Source organism: Podarcis bocagei, assembly GCF_964188305.1.
Source record: "Podarcis bocagei genome assembly, chromosome: 15".
Lineage (NCBI taxonomy): Eukaryota > Metazoa > Chordata > Lepidosauria > Squamata > Lacertidae > Podarcis > Podarcis bocagei.
The window spans coordinates 25,734,676-25,754,989 of record NC_138141.1 but is presented as its reverse complement, the minus strand read 5'-3'; the positions used below and the strand labels follow the sequence as shown (position 1 = coordinate 25,754,989).

The following is a 20,314-nucleotide window of genomic DNA, read 5'->3' as shown; positions in this document are numbered from 1 at the left end:
GTGCTGCTGAGCTTGTACAGAGTGCACTCCTGTAACCCCCGGAATGAAAAGTCGCCCTCTCCAGTCGGGCCCATGTTCCCCAAGCATGTGAAAATGCACTGCTGCAACCGATCCCAAGGGAGAGTCGCCTGCTCCAACCCAACTTCTGAACCATGCTGGCAACCGTCTGCCAAAGGGCAGGCAGCTGCTCAGCCACTCGCAACATCATACAGAGTGTACTACAGCGCCTGTCCAAAGGGAGACGAACCTGCTCAGTCCAGCATGTTGGCAGACAACTGCCCAGGTGCACGGAGCCTTTGAGCATGTGCAAAGTGCACTCCGGCAGCTACCCCAAAGGAGAGTGACCTGCTCAGTCCAGCATGTTGGCAGACAACTGCCTAGGTGCACGGAGCCTTTGAGCATGTGCAAAGTGCACTCCGGCAGCTACCCCCAAGGGAGAGTGACCTGCTCAGTCCAGCTCCACTTCTGAGCGTGCAGGCGGCCAGATGCCAACGGGCAAGCCGGCTGCCCAGGATCGCTCAGCCTCTGAGCATGTGCAGATCCAGCATCGCTTTCTGCCCCCCCCCCCCCGCTCCTTTGCTTTTTGCACGGCTTGGCACCTCGCCAGGCTAAGGCGTTCGCCAGCGGGAACAGGTGGGAGAGCGGGAGCCTTAGAATGCAGGGAGCGAAGCATGATCGACGGGAGAACGCCCGCCCAATCAGGAACGAGAGACTGGTCCCGCCTCCCAAGGCGCGACACCGGCCAATCGCCTGGAGGGACCGGGCCGGCGCTCCCGCCCTTCGCTCTCGGCGCTTCGGCGGCGGCCAACGACAACCGAGCGAAGGTGCCTCCCTCCCTCCAATGGGAGGCGCCCGTGTTAGTAACGGCGCCGCCAATGGTAGTGAGAGTCGGAGTCCCTGGTAACGGAGCCGGGGCTGCGCCGGGCCGCCTCCAAAGCATGTGGAGCTGCGGGGGGCGCCGGCGGCGGCGTCTCTTCGCGGGCGCCTTCCTGCTGTTGTTGGCCATCGTCGTGCTGAGCAGGTGAGAGGAGCCGCTGAGGAGAAAGGGGCGGGGCCTGGACGCGAAATGCTAATCTGGCCCCGCCTCCTGCCGGCGGAGCCCCGCCCTTCCCCGAGGAGGGCTCCGCCCATGCCCATATATGGGCAAAACGACCCCCATTCCATTCACCCTTTGGAGCGCCCATAGACCCTTCATCCCTCTTCCTCCCAGCCCCATTCTAGTGGGAAGGGGTTAAATCCAGGTTTCTCCTCTTTTACTCCTAGGGTGCCCCCCACCCACCTTAAATGGAGCATGTTTTCACCATGGTCCTCTTCCCCCCATTTTTGCCTCCCCCACCCCACCTTTCCAAATTATATACAGCATAAGGTTGCTTTAGGTGTAAAGAGAGTGAACCTACCTTGCAGGGTTGTTCATAGAATTGGACAAGTTGGAATGGAACCAGGGGTGATCTAGTCCAGCCCCCTGCACAACTAGATCATCCATGAGAGATGGCCATCCAACCTCTGTTTAAAAACCTTTCAATGAAGGGGAGGCCGCCACTTCCAAAGGGAGTCAGTTCCACCGCCGAACAGCTTTTCCCATCAGAAAGTTCTTCTTGATGTTTAGTGGGAATCTCCTTTCTTGCAACTTGAAGTTCAGGTCCTACCCTCCAGAACAGGAGAAAACAAGCTAGCTCCATCTTCCACGTGACAGCCCTTTAGGTATTTGAAGATGGCTATCATGAAGCTTTTCCTGTTCACATGCTCTGTCTCTGCAAATCAAACTGCCCTAATGATCTTAAAGGTAAAGGTACCCCTGCCCGTACGGACCAGTCGTGTCCGACTCTAGGGTTGTGCGCTCATCTCACTTAAGAGGCCAGGAGCCAGCGCTGTCTGCAGACACTTCCGGGTCACGTGGCCAGCGTGACGCTAATGATCTTAGAGATAGGGGAAAAAAACAGCACCCCAAGTTGCAGGACCTATTTTGTAGAACTTCTCTAAGGAGATCTGCGAGTCTAGTTCCCCTCAGAATTGTACACAACCATATTAATTGACAGGCACGTTCGTCAACTGACTAGAAATGACCAGCTGGTTGGTTCAAAAATCAGCAGAGTCTGAAGGTTTAGCTCAGTCAGTAGAGCAGTAGACTCTTAATCTCAGGGTTGTGGGTTTGAGCACCAGGTTGGGCAAAGATATTCCATTAGCCCATGCCAGCAAGGTCAGTGGTGAAGAACGATGGGAGTTGATTTTACGGGTGACTTATTAAAAACATGGTGTACTAAACTGCATTTTTAAAAATGTCTGAGAAGGTCCATTTGCAATTTCTCAAGCTTGCTGCCTGTACCCTGGTCTCTAACCATTAAATCATTGAACTGGGGCATGTATAGTCACTCCAGGGTGCATACATAGACAGGAAGGTGCTCTCCAGTGCACTTTAGTTCTTTTTGATAATCATAGGAGAGAGAACTCAAAGCTTTCTAGTATATCTTTAACCAAAATGAGAAACTTCCTCCATCCTCTTAAAACAGTGTCAGATGGGCAATTCCAAGGTAAACAAGTTCAGAGAGGAAGAAGGAACTCTTAGCAATATGCAGAAGGGTGGGTGAGTGTTAACAACGATATGAGTGTGTCCTGTTCTCATCTGAAATATTGGAACATTTGTAAGCAGCCTGGCTTGATTGATTGTGCTTTTCTAGGCAGTTTGTCCTTCAGCCCTCCATCAAAGATTCTCATTACCTCTCTCCTTAGCTCAAGACCAAGGCATTTAAAGCACATCCCAATCCCCAAGCAATCCTGGGAACTGTAGTTTCTTAAGGGTGCTGGCAAGTTGTAGCAATGTGAAGGGTAAGCTGCATTTCCCAGGATTTTTGGGGTGGGTGGGGGATGTGCTTTAAATGTACACAGCTCAAGAGTTTACAGGACACAAATTCAGTCTTAAGAACTCTGAGAAGTTGTAAATCATTATAACAGGAAGATGGTGAGCCATGTTTACACATGACACATGTACAGCACTGAACATATGAGGGAGTGTGGGATTGTGCCCACTGACCAAGCAAGAAAGGGCCTTATGCTATGCATGCACAGCTCTTCCTTGTGTTCAGTCAAGAAACAACCTGACTGCCCAAAGGCTCTTGGCGTGCATGTAGGAAGAGCCTTTTCTTTCTAATGTTACTTGGGTGAGTCTGGTCATTGGGTGCAATCCAGCTCCTCACTTATATTACTACCAATGCAATTTTTGATTAAAAAAAATAGTTTTCCAGTAACCTCCCACTTTTGCAAGGTATAAGACCCCTTATGCAGCCTTGAAACGAAACCCACAAAAATTACTAGCCTTAAAAAAAATAAAAATGTTCACTAGCCTGAGAAGAGACTAATAGCCTGCATTTCCATAGAAAAGGGGAAGCACATTCCTGCCTTCTGAGGCTAGCATGGAAATGTAGACTAGTGGCTTCTTAGCAGGCTAGTAAAACATTGCCTTCTAAGCAGGCTGGATGGAACGACTAACTCGCTCACTGGCCTTCAGAGAACTCCTTGTCACCTATGTCTACCAGGTTCATTGTTAGATAAAAGGCTGCCTTTCATTGTTATGAGACACTTGTTTCCATACAGCAACGCGGAGTTGCCACAATGCAGCCCAGAGATCCTATTGCGTTTAAACATTAAAGGCGGTGCTCAACTAATTAGCTGTGCATTTGCAAGAATCACCACTAGTTCAATTAGACTTTCCCTGTCTCTCCCTTCCCATCCCAGCATTACCCCTGCATGTCCCCTCCACCCAGATCTGCTATCCAGGACTGGGGAAAACTCATAATAGATTCAGGACTAGGGAAGAGAGAGGGAGAATGTTCTGTTGTGCACTGAGAAATCCTAGCATTGATGAAACCAGCAACTTAGTGCTACTTTGGCTACAACCCCCTGGACATAAGAAGAATCTTGCTGGATCAGGTCAGTGGCTGATATTGTCCGGCATCCTTTTCTAACAGTGACCAACTAGATGCCTGTGGGAAACCTGATTAACAACAGCACTCTTCCCACTGGTGATTCCCAACAACGTATTTAGAAGCTTACTGTCTCCGACAGTGGAGGTAGAATATAGCTTTTGTGGGGCTAGTAGACATTGATAGCCGTATACTCCATGAATTTATCCAATCCTCTTTGGTCTCTAATCTCCTCTTTTGACTATATTTCTCACATTGATCCTGCACTGGCCTTTTAGCCCACTCTCCTCTCCTGTCTGGTGTAACAAGTAGGACTTCAGTTCTATGAACAGTAGGCAGGGAAGGAAGGTGAGCAAAGGGACTGGGGAAAGGTTCGGCATCTCAGCATCTTTATATCCTTCCGGTGCATCAGCATGTTTAAAGAGACAAGCAATATTTCTCAAGTGCTTGTCTGGCAGCCGGTGAGAGGAAATGTACTGGTTTATTGTACCTGAATGCATTTTTCTTTTTAGGTCATGAATAACTGCATTTTGCAGTTTACATGATCACTTACTGTGTCACTATAAAACTTGCAGCACAAACCTAAACATGTTTACTTGGTGCAGTGGTGGGGAACCTGTGGCTGTGCAGATGCTGCTGGAATCTGATTCCCATCCTTTGCCTTGTTGGCTGAGGCTAAGGGAAATTGGGGACCAACAACATCCGGACGACCACATGTACCCCATGTGTGAGGTTCAAGAAATGGAGCTTGCACTTCAAGTGTGTCTAGGATTGCAGCCTTGATCAGCTTTAACCCAAGTCAAACCTAGAAAAATTCCGCATAAACAAGACATATACAATTCAGGCTGATCTTCTAGAAACTGCCAACCAGGTAATGCAAGCAGTCAGTTTCTCCTGGTGTGTGTCTCAGATTAAATACACTTCAGATGTTAGTGCACTGCCGAATGCTTGAAGCAGGGTTTTGAGCTGTAAGGCCAACTCGAAGGCAAGTTTCTGCTCTATAACCAACCCTTAGCATTTGTTTTTATCCTCTCTTCCATTTTATTTCTTAACTCCTTTTAGTGCTTCATTTTGTTGTTTTAATTTATTGTTTTATCTCACTGTCTTATGGTTCTAACTCCCCTAAACTGTGAGGCTGCATGAAGCTGGGCTGGGCTGAGCACTAGGCAGTGCCAAACGCAAGGTCAAGTCAAAGTTTACAAGATACTAGTTATAAATTAAGGAAGAGAAACATCTTGATTATCAGACCTGTTGACGAGCTGCTGTTCCATTTTGATAATCACAGTGGGGAATAGGAGAGGATTTCCCCCTCCCTCTCTTTCACATCATGCTTATAGAGTGTGACTCTAAGCAGCATTATTAGGTTATGGTGGTAGGTATTCTGCCTTAAATTAACCTGAAGGGTGTGATTGTGTATGTGGCTCCAAAGAGACAGCCCCCCCCTTACCATTGTGCTTGTCGGAGAAAAGACTGCTGATTGAGGGGTGTCTTTGCTTACTTATGATCTGATAGTTTATGCTCCTTTGTTGTTTTATGTGGGTTTATAATCATCTGTTCCCTGGCTGCACAATGTTCAGTGCTAGCAGTGAACCGACATGGTTGAGATTTTATAACTTTCCAGGTAGCAGAGGTGATAGAAAGAAATCTGTGTACTAAAGACTGCCGCTTGCTCTTCATTTTGAAACATTGGCATACTGGGGCCCTGTGTCATCCTGCTATTTCTGGTATCCTTTCAGTAGTGCCCCCCCCATGACGTCCCTTTCACCTGTTTTTGCTTGACAGACACACGCAATCTTTTTTGTATGACTTGGCATCTGGTTTTACAAAATATCAAGACTAAAGTGTAATTCAGCCCTCGGATAAAGCTATGGGCAGTTGTAGAATGCTTGTAAGCTTTCTGTTTCCTTTGGGATACTGTTTACAGGACAAGCAAGCTATGGTTTATACTGAAGACACATTTGGATGGATTGGCATGCGACACAACCCTTTGGGTTTCCCAGAATATACCCCATTTCCCTCCCTTGTTTTATACATGTTCTGCCAGATGAACAATTCTATGTGATTTATAAAACTTTCATTTTAAAATATGTAACAGCCTTGTAAATGGGATCACAAATTATCTTGCTAAAAGACTGGTAGCTTGTGTTGGCCACCAGCATAGAAAGGCAGCATCTTAGCAGGCTCGTAAACAATGAGTCTTCTACCGAAAGGATGGATAGAGGAGGGATGGAATGACCTGTCCCTCCTGCACCAGCCCACTCAGTCACCTATGTGAAATTTCTGGTCACCTGCAGGTGAGCTGCTAAATAGGAGGCTGGTCCACTACAAAGTAGAGGCTAGTATTGTTCTTTGGAGCTCTAACGTCTGGCAGATTTGGTGCTGTTCAGAGCCCACATGTTTTAATTACTCCCCCTGCCACCACTAAAAGCCTAGCAAGAGCAGTAGTAATGTAATGTCGTTAATTTGTTATCGCTTTGTGAGGTACAAACAAAGCACTATCTTCTCCAGCAAGGTGTAGACAATATCTGTCATTGACCCTGCACAGTGCAAACAAAGCAGCAAAGCAAGCATGAAGGAATCTAGGAAACAGGGCTGTACACAAAGAAACAAAGAGCAATTCTAAAACAAACAATGCTGTGATTTTATGAAGTAGCAGATAGCCTTTCTAAACCTGCCATCTGCTACTAGAAAAGGGCAGAATTGAGCCTGAGGCAAAATAGGCTGATGTCGATTTAGTTCCATCAATGTAGATGGGGGTTTGCAAAGTGATAAAAGCAGAAAAAGTTGGGTTCCTGCCCATTACTCCAGCCTGGGCTGCACAAAGTTGCCCTACCTTCATTTCTGGGTGAAAGCATTAAACTGCATTCATCCTTCCAGTTCTCCCCACCCCTTTTTATTAAAATAATTTGCTAGCTGTCTCCTTTTTAAGACCTGGAGGCTCATGGGACCTGGTTTCCTGGCTAGAGAAGTTTATTGCTCATGAGTAGAATGGGAACATAGAGAGGCTGCTAGCAATGCAATCTAGCATATGGCACAGTCTGACCTACTGCAGTTCTCCCAAGAACTTAACACCAATAGGACCTGTGCAAGATGCCATTGTGTGAGTAGTTGCTTGAGATCATTGGTGGGGATGCACATTTGAACTTTTGGAAGAGTCCCATTCAGAGCCATATAGTTCATATCCCAGGGTGGGGAACTTGTGGCTCTTCAGATGTCCCTGGACTCCTAACTCCCATCAGCCTCTTCAGCCAGAATGATTGCTAGTCAAGGATGATGGGAGTTGTAGTCCAGCAACATCCAGAGGGCCACAAGTTCCTCACCAATGCTGCCAAGTTCCTTATCAATGCTGCAACCTCATTCAGGTACATATATCGAGGTGCATACCTGATTTGTGCCTACTGCTCCTGATTCAGCAAGGGATCTGTGAGCATAAATCTGCTTACGCAGATGCACCTCCTTAGGGAGATTGGTTGGTGTGCGTGTGTACAAATATCAGCACATATTTCTTCCTGCAGGAGCCAGTTCTGTCCTGCTTCTTAATTCTTCCTCTTCCAGAGTCATCTTCCAACCAGCTCAGACTCTTTCTTGTCTGCCTGTCGTCATCTCTTGCTTGTAGATTCATTCTCCTCCAAAGAACGCTGTCACAGCTATTCTTATCTGTGACCTGTTAAAGTTGAGTAATAAACATAGCCCTAAGGTCAGTGGGGAGATGGGTTTTTAATAAGGCCTTTAAATGTAATGTATATTCTGGTCAAGGTTTACAGGAGTTTAAGTAAGAATTACGGTAATCTGTGATGTTATGTCGGGGGGGGGGGATAGGATCCACTGCCGAGTATTAGGGCCCATCCATATCTTAGCACAATGTGGCTTGTGAACCCCTCAAGTCCCCTTCAATTCATCCTCACCTATGTGACATTCTGCTCCTACTGCTGCCACACACTTTCTCCTCTCCCTATCCTTTGAAACGCCGAAAATCCGATTGCATCCCACGTTACTCACTCTCAGGCCACCCCACAGGGTTGTTGTGAGGATAGAATGGGGAGGAGGAGAACTATGTATGCCGTCTTGAGCTCTGTAGAGGAAAAGGAGGGATAGAAACGCAATAGTATTAAAAAATAATAATAACCCATAAATACAGATTAAAGATGGAATGGGAGAGACGACAAGAGACTGGTTTGGGGATGTTCATGTGTCCCTGTGGGTGTTTTACCGAGTAAGAGCTGAGATCTCATAGCACAGAAACTAAGAAAAAGCCAGAATTTTGCTGAGGCAGTCACTGCCAGGGGAAATTTTTCCTAAGCAGACTTCAAGTGGGGTGGCTGTGGCAGTGGGGGGTGGGAGTGGGGGGGTGGGCATTACTGGAGAGTGATGCCATATCTAGCGGGATATGATTTAAAGGCTTTAAAATAAGCGCTACACATAATACAACCACTCCTTGTCTATCATAAAAAGTAATGTGCAAGGAAAGATGGATCGCCAGAGCTATAAATCAGTTCCTGTGTCAGGCTAATAGTAGCTCATGTCAGCCTTGGTGCTGCTAGTGTAGTGGGTGGGGGATTGTTTTGCTTTTAGATATATATCCATCAAAGCGCTGATGGATAACAAGCCTGTCCCCATAACTCATTCTGTGTCCTGGATCCCACCTGACTTTGAAGCCGGTCTTTGCAGGTGTATCTTTTTAGCTCTCCTGAGGGTGTTTCATCTCTGCGGGGATTTTTGGGTGTCTGTTCTTATGGGGCTTGGAATATTTGGGAAACTTGTGGATCCTGAAAGGTGGGGAAACCATATGCCACCCCCCCTTCCAAACACCTGCTATATATAGAGAGAGAGAGAGAGAGAGATAAAGTAATGGTTTGATGTGCTTTAATTGTGCTGAGATTCTGCTGCTTCATGTTTATTTTTGCTCTGTGTCTCCTGGAAGGTGAGCAGAAGCCTTTATAAATCCCACAGTTCTGCTAAATGCTCCCTCGTGTAAGTAGAAAGCATAAGTCAGTCACTTTGGAGGTTACAGAGAGTTTCTTGTCCAAAGTAACAATTGACTAAGCCTATTATTTGTGCTGTGTGGTTCTTCCCTTTGCATTGTACAGGCCTGCTGAGGGTAGGTCCTCATACTTTTGGAAACAGACTTGCCCTGCCTGATCTTTTTTAAACAAGTGTTCAAAACACTTGTTTGAACAGTGGACAGTTTGTTCTGACTCAGCTAGGACCACTTGATGGATCTCGGATCCAGTCTGCAAGCTGCTATTTGACCATCCCAGCTTAAAATCTGCTGTATATTTTGGAAAGTTGCTTGCATGTTCACTATGCATCCGTATACCTCGTAAAGATACTATAACCAACTTTTCCATGATGGTTCTTGGGACTGAGGAGCAGGTTTGCATCTGTATTTGGATACAACTGGAGGCCATTTTGAATCAAGATGGTGGGTTCAGCCTTTCCAAACTGCACTGATTTTTACACCGGATGTCAAAACCTCACTGATTATTTTTGTTTGTTTCTTAGAATTCCCACACAATACCAGGTAGGAGGTTGCTAATAGTAGCACATGAACAAAACACCGCCACCAAACCAGATTGCTGCCTTTACGGGACTTCAAATCTAAAAGTTTTCAACAGACAATGGAAAGAGAGTAAAATAGGATAGGAAAGGGTACCTATTACATGTATTTCAGCTGGGGGCAGATCTAAATCAGGCAATATATTGCGCAAAACAGAAGGGGATAAGGAAATATATAACAAAAAACAAATTAGACGGGTGGTGTTGCTTACTTTGTGGCTACATGATCAGCTTATTTTTTTGTACATCTGACTTAAAGGATTTTTCCTCACGCCCTGCTTGCATAGCAATCACGTCTTGTCCAATGAAACATTATGTTTTTTTTATAAATATTTTATTAAGTTTTCAAACACAAAATAAAAAGTCATATATCAAACACACAAAATCCCTTCACCAAAGAAATAACAAACAGAAAAACAAATACAAATACACCAACAAACAATATAAGAAAGAAAAAAGATAAAATAACACAACTGTTCATAACACTTTTTATATAACTAACGTCCAATGAAACATTATGGAGAATGGGACTTAAGTGCCATTTCTTTCCGTGCATCTCCTCTAAACATGACTAAGTTTGGATCCAGCCCATTGTTTCTCATGCTTTGGCAGAGGCCCCAGCCTGAACCCGAACTGGCAAACTTAATTTATTATTTATTTGTTTATTTAATATAGTCCGTGGGCCGTTTTTTTGCACGTGCACCCTCTGGCATTTTTGGTAAAACAAATCGGTTAGGAATAGCAGCCAGACAATCAATAAAACCAACACTGAAAGGCAGCAGCAGGGTGAGCGGCGAGGCAAGTAAATTAAAATGGCAAAATGCCTGTGTACATAAAAGCATTTCGACAGCTTCTCTGCAAATGCATCAAGAAGGTGTCCGCTGGATGTCCCTGGAGAAGGAATCCTGGAGTTGTGGCACCACCGATGAAACAATCCCTTTAAAAAGGAAAGCAGCAAAATCTGTAGCATTGGGAATGCTGGACTTTAAACTTATCACCGGGGAATGCTAGCTTGTCATTTCTTGCTGGACCTCCCAATTCAGACATGCCACATTTAATGCGAACTTCTTTTTCCAGGTATATCCCCTGCCTGCCTGTTGTTTCGGAGGCCTGTAGGGATGAGGAGGTTCAGAGGTACTATCTATACTATCTGTGTGGTCAGGATTTCCAAGTTTCAGATTTAGTTTCCTTGATGCTGTGTTGTAGTTCAGAACTCATATCCCTTCCTCACCAAATGCTTCTTTTTTACTCTTTGCTAGTCTCCTTTCGCTAGACTGTGCCAGCAAGAGAGAGGCTTCTTCCCCTTTACCCTGAATTGTGATGTCTCTCCCCAAACCCTGTGTGTTTAGCCTAGAAACAGTATTTATACATCGTCCAGGGTCTAGCACTGTATGGTGTAGCTTGTTCCTGTTGTGGGTGTTCAACTTGAGATCCTGAGATTTAGGAGGCCAGATACAACGCTACGTATAGGTCTTCCTTTCCCTCTGTCTGGAAAGAGGATCCCAACCCATGCAGTCACCACTGTAAATACTTCCTCTATGGCTTCTCTTACAACTGGTGGGAAAGCATTTTTGGAATCTGTCCAGTTCAGTTTTCATTTGCCCTTTATAGTAGAGTTGGGGATGTTGTTGGACTCCAACTCCCATAATATCCGACTCTTGGCCATGCTTGTTGGGGCTGACCAGAGCTGGAGTTCAAAAACATCTGGAGGGCCACAGGTTCCCCATACCTGGCTTACAGTCAGCAAGCATGCTTGACGCTGCTTCCCACCGTCACTTGGGAGGTAACATTCAAGGAACTAAACTGCGAGTGGAGAGGAGTGGGAAACCCACACAGGCAGTCCAGTTATGTGTGGCCGCTGTGATTTCCATTGATCTCAATGGCGGTTGGGTGGTAGGAAGCCGCTGGTTCAAATCTCAGCTCCACCACAAACATAAATTTCTTCACTGTGGGGATAATCTGAATGCCCTGCTTTGTTATAGGGCATTGTAAGGACTGCCAGTGAGAATCCACTGCATACTTCAGGGAAGTGCTTGTATAAACACCTTGAGCTGCACTGGATGGCAATCTGGTGGGTTCTTTCAGAAGATATTTTCCAGAGAGCATCTGCTGTGGGATAAACGGGGAAGCCTGTATGGAGCCCTCAGGATCCCTGCCTATCTATACTATTATTACAGCTAGACAGTTTTTTGTTTCACTATCCAAGTTCCTTATTAGCTATCTAGTATTATCTCATTGTCTCATGAAGTGGGAGTGGGGAGAAGCAAACCGTTCAGTTGTGTGAGGAAAATGAACATGGCAGAACTCCCGCCACATCCTCTTTATTTTCATGGAGTCTAAAAACAATGTTCCCATTAACCTGCTTGAAAAGGTCTGCCATTTTGAAAACTGTCTTCCTGTTCCATGGGCTGCAAGTTGCCTTTCTCAATGTTGCTGGACCCTGGATAGATGGTACTCCTACAACTGCAGGCTGCCTTTATTGTTGTTATTATTATTACAGCTTGGGAATAATGGTCTTCTGACCTGGTGGGAGTTGCAGCCCAAAACAGCTGGAGGGCACCATGTCTGGGAAATGCTTTCATAGCCAGTATCATATAAAGTTGTTTTCTAGTAATGGGTGCAGAGCGAAAAATAAAACGAAAGGTTCCTTGCATCTATGAAATGGGAAGAAGGTGACGGGCAAGATGGGAGAAACTGGACAACTTGCTTCGTGAACTGGGAGGCCAGTGGGCAGGGTGGCATGGATAAGATGTGGGCAGATAAGGCAAATAAGAAGGCAAAAAGGAAAGCAAGTGAACAGTGACCAAAGTGGTGAGAAAACATTATGGCCATAGTCAAACCATTCATTTAAAGCACTCCTAAAAAGTCTTTTTTCACCCAATAATTCTGGGAACTATAGTTTGTTAAGTATGCTGAAAGTTGTTAGGAGACCTCCTTATTCCCTTTGTAGATCTACCAAGAATCGGTGTGGTTTAACAATCAGTCCCTCTTTCCAATAAACTCTGGGAGTTGTAGCTCTAGGAGGGGTCTGGAGGGCCTTCTAACAACTCACATCACACTTAACAAACCACACCTTCCAGAATTCTTTGTGGGCAGCCATGATTGTTTAAAGTGGTATCACAGTGTTTGAAATACATGGTGTGAATGTGACCTGTGTGAGGAATTCTCATCCCAATTTAACTAGTCCTCAGCCAGGCCCCAGATCTCCTGCACCTGTTTTTACACTTTAATAAACCAACAACTGCAAAAAAGTTGCTTTTATGGTGACTGGGTTTGCTGCAAAACACCATTCTGGTGAGATGCCAGCCACCCATCGTCTTCATTTCCCAGAGGCATATTTACATATAAATTTGCATTTATGCCAGGTTGTATCATGGAGTACCCCGAGTCCTTCAATGTACTGGTATCTTGCAATGCCCATGTCCTCAGCAGTCCCCCCCTCCGTTGCATAGAGCCCCTCTCTCCTATGTAGCAAGGACTCTGCCCATCTTTGATCTGCTAAGTAATACTTCTAGAGCATCTCCTGTTCGAGGCAATGTAAGTGCACACAACTGCATTATGCTCTGTGATGTCGTGGCCATTAAATTTACCTGCATTTAAGAGTAATAAGCCACACTGCATAATTAGACCACCAGGTTACATAAGTAATACTGCCACCCCAAAGCTGAACACTAAGGGTTCAGAAAAAAACTTCTATTTTGGATTCTTGAAAAGATGCGGAGGGGTGTGTGTGTCCAGCCCTTGGTGGACCAGTGTTGTACCATGTTGGATGTTTCCTTAGCTATGGAACTCACTGGGTTACCTATGGCCAGACACTATCTTTCACTGTAATGTAGTTCACAGGATTGTGAGGATAAGGCAGGGTCAATTCTGTAACCTTTTGGAGGAACATAAGGGTAAGAATCTGTCTGACTGACTAACTAACTGACTGACTGATGGGTCACAGATTGTTCAAACTTAGACTTGAGTTGTGTGTGTGTGTGTATATATATATATATATATATATATATATATATATATATATACACATCATCATCATCATCATCATCCATACAACAGGGTTGGTGAACCCATAACACATGCTAGATGCAGCTATCCAAGGCACTTACAGCCTGCCCGATTCTAGCAAAATCTCCCTATGCAAAGGCTCCTCTTCTCCCTCTGCTCTTAGACCTCCTAGCAATAGTGTCTCCCTAGGGAGAAGAGGACCTTTGCAGAGTAGATGGGGCTTTCCTCTCCATTGCAGCACTGAGATGGCAGGATCCTGCTTCTTCTGCTTCATTTTTGCTTTCATCGCAGTGCTGAGCTAGGAGAAGGGGGGAAACCCAGTACTGTGCTTGGGGGCAAATGCAGAAGAGAGTGTGGTTTCCCTTCCCATTTCTGGGCTAGGAGGTGAGAAACCTCTCCTACCAGCCCCGTGTTGCCATCTGCTCATCTGCTGATTGGCTGTCTAAATGTGTGTGTGTGCTTGCCTGCCTGTATATATCTTGGCCACACACCCTGCTGGCATCCCATCCTTGGAGGGCTAACTAACTATGTGAACCTTGGACCAAAGGTTTAGCCCCACCTGCCATCCAGTATAATTATTTGTACCTATAAAACCAGGATGTAAGGGACAAGGGTTATTTCCTGATCTTCCTGAAGAGCTAGTTTTTAAACATGCAGTTCAAAGTAGCATGGCCCAGGCACAGCCTTGCCTTTTCAGCGAGAATTATACCGAAGAGTGCCTAAAAGACCCACACAACCCTTCTCTGTTATCTGACTTGGTAGTGTTCCCCAGCTCGCTTTGACAAGAAGTCAAACTAGCTGTCACTTTCCAGGAAGTCCCTATGTCTTGACTTTGGCTGTGCTACCCCTGAACTTTTTCCCCCATTCTAGGTTTAACTGGAGTGGCCTGGTCCCCATGCGCTTGCGGGGCAGGATCCATGGCTTGCAGGCCAGGAACGCTAAGTTCTTGCTGGAGGGCAAGGAGTTTCGCATCTTTGGAGGCTCAATGCACTATTTCCGCATCCCCCGTGAATACTGGAAAGACCGCTTGATTAAGATGAAGGCCTGCGGCTTGAACACCCTCACGACGTAAGTGCTGCCCTTACTGCAGGCTCAGTCCAGTTTGTAGCTGCTGACTTCATGGGAACATGATAGGAAGCTGCCTTAACACAGAGTCGGAGCATCTAGCTTTGTGGCATCTCTCTACACCAGAGATGAATTACCTCCCCCACTTTTGAGGGTCACATTCCCACTGGCACAAACTTTTGAAGGCCAAGTACCCAATGTGTATGAGGCCACATATCTTCCTGCTGCTCCCTTTCTCTCTTCTGCCACCCTTTACCCCATTTTTCCTTTCCATGCCACCCACATGAAATTGTACCAATGTCTACACCGGCAGTGGCTCTCCAAGGTTTAAGACAAGCAGTTCTCCCAGGCCTGGGGCCTTTTTGCTTGCAAAACATGTGCTCTGCCACTGAGCTACAGCCCTTCCCTTAAATTCTCTTCTCTAAATTGGGGACACTGAACTGTGGGGGCGTGTGTTGTCATACAAGCCAACCACCCTCACCAAAAGGCAGGCTTTGTGATAGAGCTGGGAAAGGAAAGGAAGGAAGATTCCAGTGCACAAAAAGAAGAGAAAGACAGAGGACCTCAAAGAGGGGATGCTTAAGCAATCCAATCTCTGTGAATTCCAAAACAAAACAGCTCATAGTTTTTTTACTGATCAGAGTTGAGCTGTCCATTGGAGTTTGTACTTCTCCAAATGTTGTGATGCTGTTCTTGGAAGTTATACCAAAAGTATGTATTTAAACAGGTATTCTGAAAGAAATGTGCCTACAAATACGTACTAAATACATATTTTGAGAGGATTCAAAAAATATCAACAGATTAATGCAAAAATACTACAGTTATGGGTAAAAATCTGCAACACGGAGTAGAAATGGATAGATTCACCCATCATTCTTCAGTTATAAATATTATTTACCTGTTAAGCCTTCCTTGGGAACAACTGATTTATAAACTTTGGGCTAATAAGTCATTCTGCGTGCACCTTTTGATGTCTCCTTTGTCTTGATTTCCATACTAAAAGTTGATGTCACCTGGTGTTAAGGACTTAACAGCTTCTTCAAGTGGGTTGCATGTATATTGCATACAAAATTCATAGGAGAGTAATGTTTATGTTTCTTACAACTTGATCACTGGTTTTCTTTTCCAAAAGAGCAAAACTGTTGGCAAACTTTTTACCACACTTCATTATTATTATTATTATTATTATTATTATTATTATTATTATTATTATTATTATTTTGCAAAGCCTCCAGCAGCTAGATAAAATTGATTTGGGGCCCCCAATTCGCCTCACACACCATCAGTTGGCTATTGTTGCTCTAAAAGATTTATGGGATGTGAAGTGGGGATAGTCAGCTGATTTCCTTGCTTGACCCCTGAAACCAGCGTTGAAACGGGCAGCTAATTCATTCTGTCTTTCAGGTATGTCCCATGGAATCTTCACGAGGAAGTAAGAGGGAAATTTGACTTCCGAGGAAACCTGGATCTGAGGTATCTATCCTGATCTGAAGTATGGATCTCACGGTCCATGGCTGAAACAAACCCACACACAAGTAAATTCTGCAACCTGAGAAATCAAATTTATTGTAAACAAATAATGTTATTCAGTTGGGACAATTTCTCTGTCCTGGCTGCAGAGTATTGGAGCGGGGTTTGTAGTTTACAAAACATTAGACATTGGGGGGTGTTTGTTGTTTGGGTTAGTAATGCTAGAAGAAGATCTGGGGCCGGGGGCGGGGAGAGAGACTGGGAGGGAGCTGTGCTCTATCCCTTTAGAAGTGGAAATTTTTCAAAGCTCAATTTGTGAAGACACGAATTAAGCTGAGAGGAAGGATCTTCAGGGAGCAGTATGAATAGTTTCCCTCCAGCTCTATGAGTTAAAGATGAGTTAATAAGGAGATTCCTGCCCTGCAATTCTGCAGGCTTATGCCCTGCATAGCAATCTTTTGTTTCTCCACTCCATTTGACAATAAAGCTTGTTCAGAGTCTGCCAACCCTATCCATAAGGGACTAAGTAAGAGGAAGAAAGATATGGCGAGTCAGCATTTGTTAATAACAGGTGTTGAATTGTCTCCGTGCCGGATAAAGCCTGTTTAAGGCTCAGTGTTCATTCCTTCCCAGCTCAGACCAAAGCTGCATCTACCTCAAATCTTTTTACATTTTTAAAAATTAACTTAATTTTCTTTACAATCACAAATAACAAATTATAATTTAATCCTTTTTTAAAGCGCCTATTCATTCCATGTGTAATATCTAGCACTAGTCATAGAATATCCAGCAGTCGTAATAGAGTATTATTCTTAAGTAACATGAGCCCACCATTGTCACCGGAATGTGACTTGGTTGGGTATCACTATGCATTTCCCAAATCATAATCTGTACAATTTGATATAGTTTTGCAACATTTCAGTTAAGCCTCTTACACCCTTTCAAGGGTGCAGTCTAACGTGTCAAAAATTAATAAAGATTTCCAAGTTCTCTATAAATTTATTACGGCATTCTCATATGGCTTTGGTTTCCATTCAGTAGTTGCAGGAATCTTGGGCTGTTTCTTATGTTAGCCAGGCTAGGATGTTTACAAAGGATGTATTAAAATACCGCAGGATACAGCAGGAGGTATTCAGTGCCTTCCTTCTGTTAGTGCAAGTGCAGTGGTACCTTGGTTGTCAAATGGCTTGGCTTCCGAACAAATCTGCTCTCGAACAGTGCAAACCTGGAAGTAAGTTTGCAAACTTTTTTTGGAAGCTGAATGTCCAACGCAATTTCTGCGGCTTCCGACTGAGTGCAGGAAGCTCCTGCTGCCAATTGGAAGCCGCACCTTGGTTTTCAAATGGTTCCGGAAGTTAAACACCTCCTAGAACGGATTAAGTTTGACAACCAAGGTACCACTGTATCTACAGTTGTGCAATGGAACTTCCTTCTCCTGCTTCTTTTCCCTGCCCTGCCATATATTCTGTGCCCTCCCCAAATCTTCTACAAAGTGTTGGGGAAAACCCAACAGATTTAGGGGGCATACTGGGGAAGGAAAAATCCTTGTAACAGAGAAACATATCCGGGGCTACTTTGGATAGAAGCCCAAGAATAGAATGCTTCAGTCCTCATTATTTCCAGTTTCTGTCGGTCTGAAATTTTGATTGCATCCTTGGCAAGAGAAGGTCCACATGGTTGACGACTGATACTCCCAACTTTGAGTGACTGCTGTAGGCTGAACTGAGTCCATGGCGTACAGCTTGTATCATTGTTTTGCAATTGGCCCAAGTCACAGGTGATGTTCTAGGGGATGTGACCTTCCATCACATCAATGGCTCCAGACCTGGAATGTGGCTGTGGCAGTGTGGTAAAAAAATCTGGGGAGAAACAGAGATTTGAGCATGCAGTTAAAGTGTGACAAAGCCATCAGATGGCTGTACTTGCACCATATTTCCTGTCTACTCTTTTGTTTCTTTTCCAAGCTAAAGTGTTTGGGAAAGGGGTCTTCTCTTGCATTTGAGCTCCCAAGGCATTTGGCTGGCCTTTTCTAGAGGCAGAATGCAAAACATATGGGCTCATCCGATGGTTGATGTCCGGCAAGGATAAACTGCTGCTGTTCATTTGCAGTTTAACTACATTTTAATGTGCTAAGCATCTAAGGGATTTTGTGGTAGTAGTGAAGCCTTGGGCTGTAATTGGCTGAGATGCTCCAATGTCACAGACAAACTGACTATATGGAACTGGCGGAAATGACTGGCAGAATCCGAGACCAGGGAGAAGAGTCGGTGGAAGAAGATTGGAAGAAATTTAAAGACTATTTACAGAAATATTGTAAAATTAATGAATGTTAGAATGATGTTGGATAGAAACTAAGTGGTTTTTAGCTGCAATACTATAAGGGAATATGAAAAATGGATTACGAATAGGTAAAGATTTAATGTTACAATATTTTAAGATTAAAGATTAGGATAAACAAAGAGGGGAAGGATTTGCTGAACCAACAAATTGAATTGGAATACAAAAAAGGGAGGCGTGAGGAGGTCCGGGAAACAAGCTAATGAAAAATAAGTAATGGAAAGATTGAGTTGTTTTTAATTATTTTTATTTTGTATTTTTCTTTTTTCTATTTTTATTTTGTAATATTTTGAAAATCTTAATAAATATCTTATAAAAAAAAAGACAAACTGGCCAGTGGGAAGAGAGGCAAAGACAAGCATAAAGTTTTGAAATGTAGTGGGCTAGCAGCTATAATGGACTTTAGATGGGAGAAGAGGAAGTAGTCTTTAGAAAGAAGGGGAAGAAGAAAAAGCAAAGGTGAGAGCGGAATGGGAGAGAGAACATGTAGAGAAGGGAGTCGGTGTTGGAGAAACATGGAGTGACATTCTCATATATTGATTTGAAGCAACCAGTTTTAAAAGCCAATGCTTTTATCACTACAGCTTGTGGGATCTTTCTAGATCATTGTCCTCCAGATCTGTAAGGTTTGCTAGTTGCTGTTCCTTACAACATCTCCTGCCAGCTTTGTGGTTCCCTCACTCTGCCTAACGCTGTTTCCTTCTCCAGGGCTTTCCTTAGGACAGCTGAAGAAGTTGGGCTGTGGGTGATTCTGCGTCCAGGACCTTATATTTGCTCCGAGTGGGACCTTGGTGGTCTGCCCAGGTAAGTCTATCTAGGTAAAACTGCCCAGGTAAAACTATCTAGTTTTGGTTGTCTTTTGGAATGGCAGTCAACCCTGGCTCTGTGGCTCTCAATTCCTACTGCCCACTAGGACTTCAGGGAACAGACTCTTAATTAGGAAAAGGAAGCAAGTCTGGCGATTCTGAAATGGCTAGTTGTAGTCCAAAATACAGGGCCGCTGGTTGCTGAAGGCTGGCATAGATGCACACTTCCCTCCTGTACTTCCCTTGTTGCACCTGGGAAACTGGGTTTCTACCTCTTATTTTTGAACACCATTTCAATATTAAGAATAATAATAAAGATGGGTAGGAGCAATTTCATGGAGTTACTTCAAATATAGTTTGGTTTTGCATATTTGATCTGAAGAGATTTGCTTTAACTGAATCTGTAAGCTGCGTCAGACAGCAGGAGAGACAGGGTACACAAATATTTTAAATAAATAAAAGATGCAGCAGCATCAAAATAGACATAAATGTCTCACGCCGGTTTACCACAAAGGGGGAGAGAAGACGTGAGAGCAGAACGAAGGAAGATCCGCTACCCGAAAGGTTCTCTGCGGAGGCTAAACCTCTGGTGGGAAAGATGACTGGAGGAAATAAATAGGTGGAGACCAGCAACTTGTGACAGCAGCTCCCTCGAGATCTGGTAACCAGGAGAGGATCCCAGCGGCTATGCTGTGCTCTTGAAACCTCTCATTTACGCTCCCGTTTGCATCAACAGGAGGTTCCCACGGGGTGAGGTAGGAGATGAAGAAAGTCCACATGCAAAGCAAACCTAGAAAACAGCTCGAGGATGTTAGAGATTCGCTCCTGCACATGGGGAGGCTGAGAGAGGTGCTGAGAGAGGCACCTCGAGGATAAAGCAGGGCACAGGGTAAAGTCAGCCCAGGGTTCTTTGCTGAATTCCCTGACTTAGTACATAGCAATATTCCTACACGGATGGTATTTTACATAGGAAACAGAAACAGTCGCACGGACCTTCAAAGGTCATCTTGTCCAACCCTCTTCCAGTGCAGGAAATCTGAACAGTGATTTCATGCATCAGCAATGGGGTGAATGGACTAGCTGATTTTAAAATAAATACTATTATTACATTTAAATCACATCTTTCCTCCACAGAGTTCAAGGCACTGTGTACGG

At 44.6% G+C, this 20,314-nt stretch overlaps 1 protein-coding gene across 2 annotated transcripts in view; it reads left to right on the top strand.

Moving 5' to 3' along the window:
* Positions 1–656: 656 nt before the first annotated feature.
* The window catches only part of LOC308574571 (beta-galactosidase-1-like protein 2), a 66,380-nt gene continuing 46,722 nt past the window's right edge, over positions 657–20,314 (top strand). The window contains exons 1-5 of one of the 2 annotated variants that reach the window (XM_081172529.1): positions 657–1,021; positions 10,551–10,607; positions 14,352–14,549; positions 15,951–16,019; positions 19,062–19,157. In XM_081172529.1, coding sequence (XP_081028655.1) covers positions 672–1,021; positions 10,551–10,607; positions 14,352–14,549; positions 15,951–16,019; positions 19,062–19,157 — 770 coding nt within the window. In that variant the 5' untranslated portion in view covers positions 657–671. Of the gene's footprint in view, positions 1,022–8,758; positions 8,839–10,550; positions 10,608–14,351; positions 14,550–15,950; positions 16,020–19,061; positions 19,158–20,314 lie in introns of those variants that run through there. The other variant, XM_081172530.1, reaches the window with a different exon arrangement.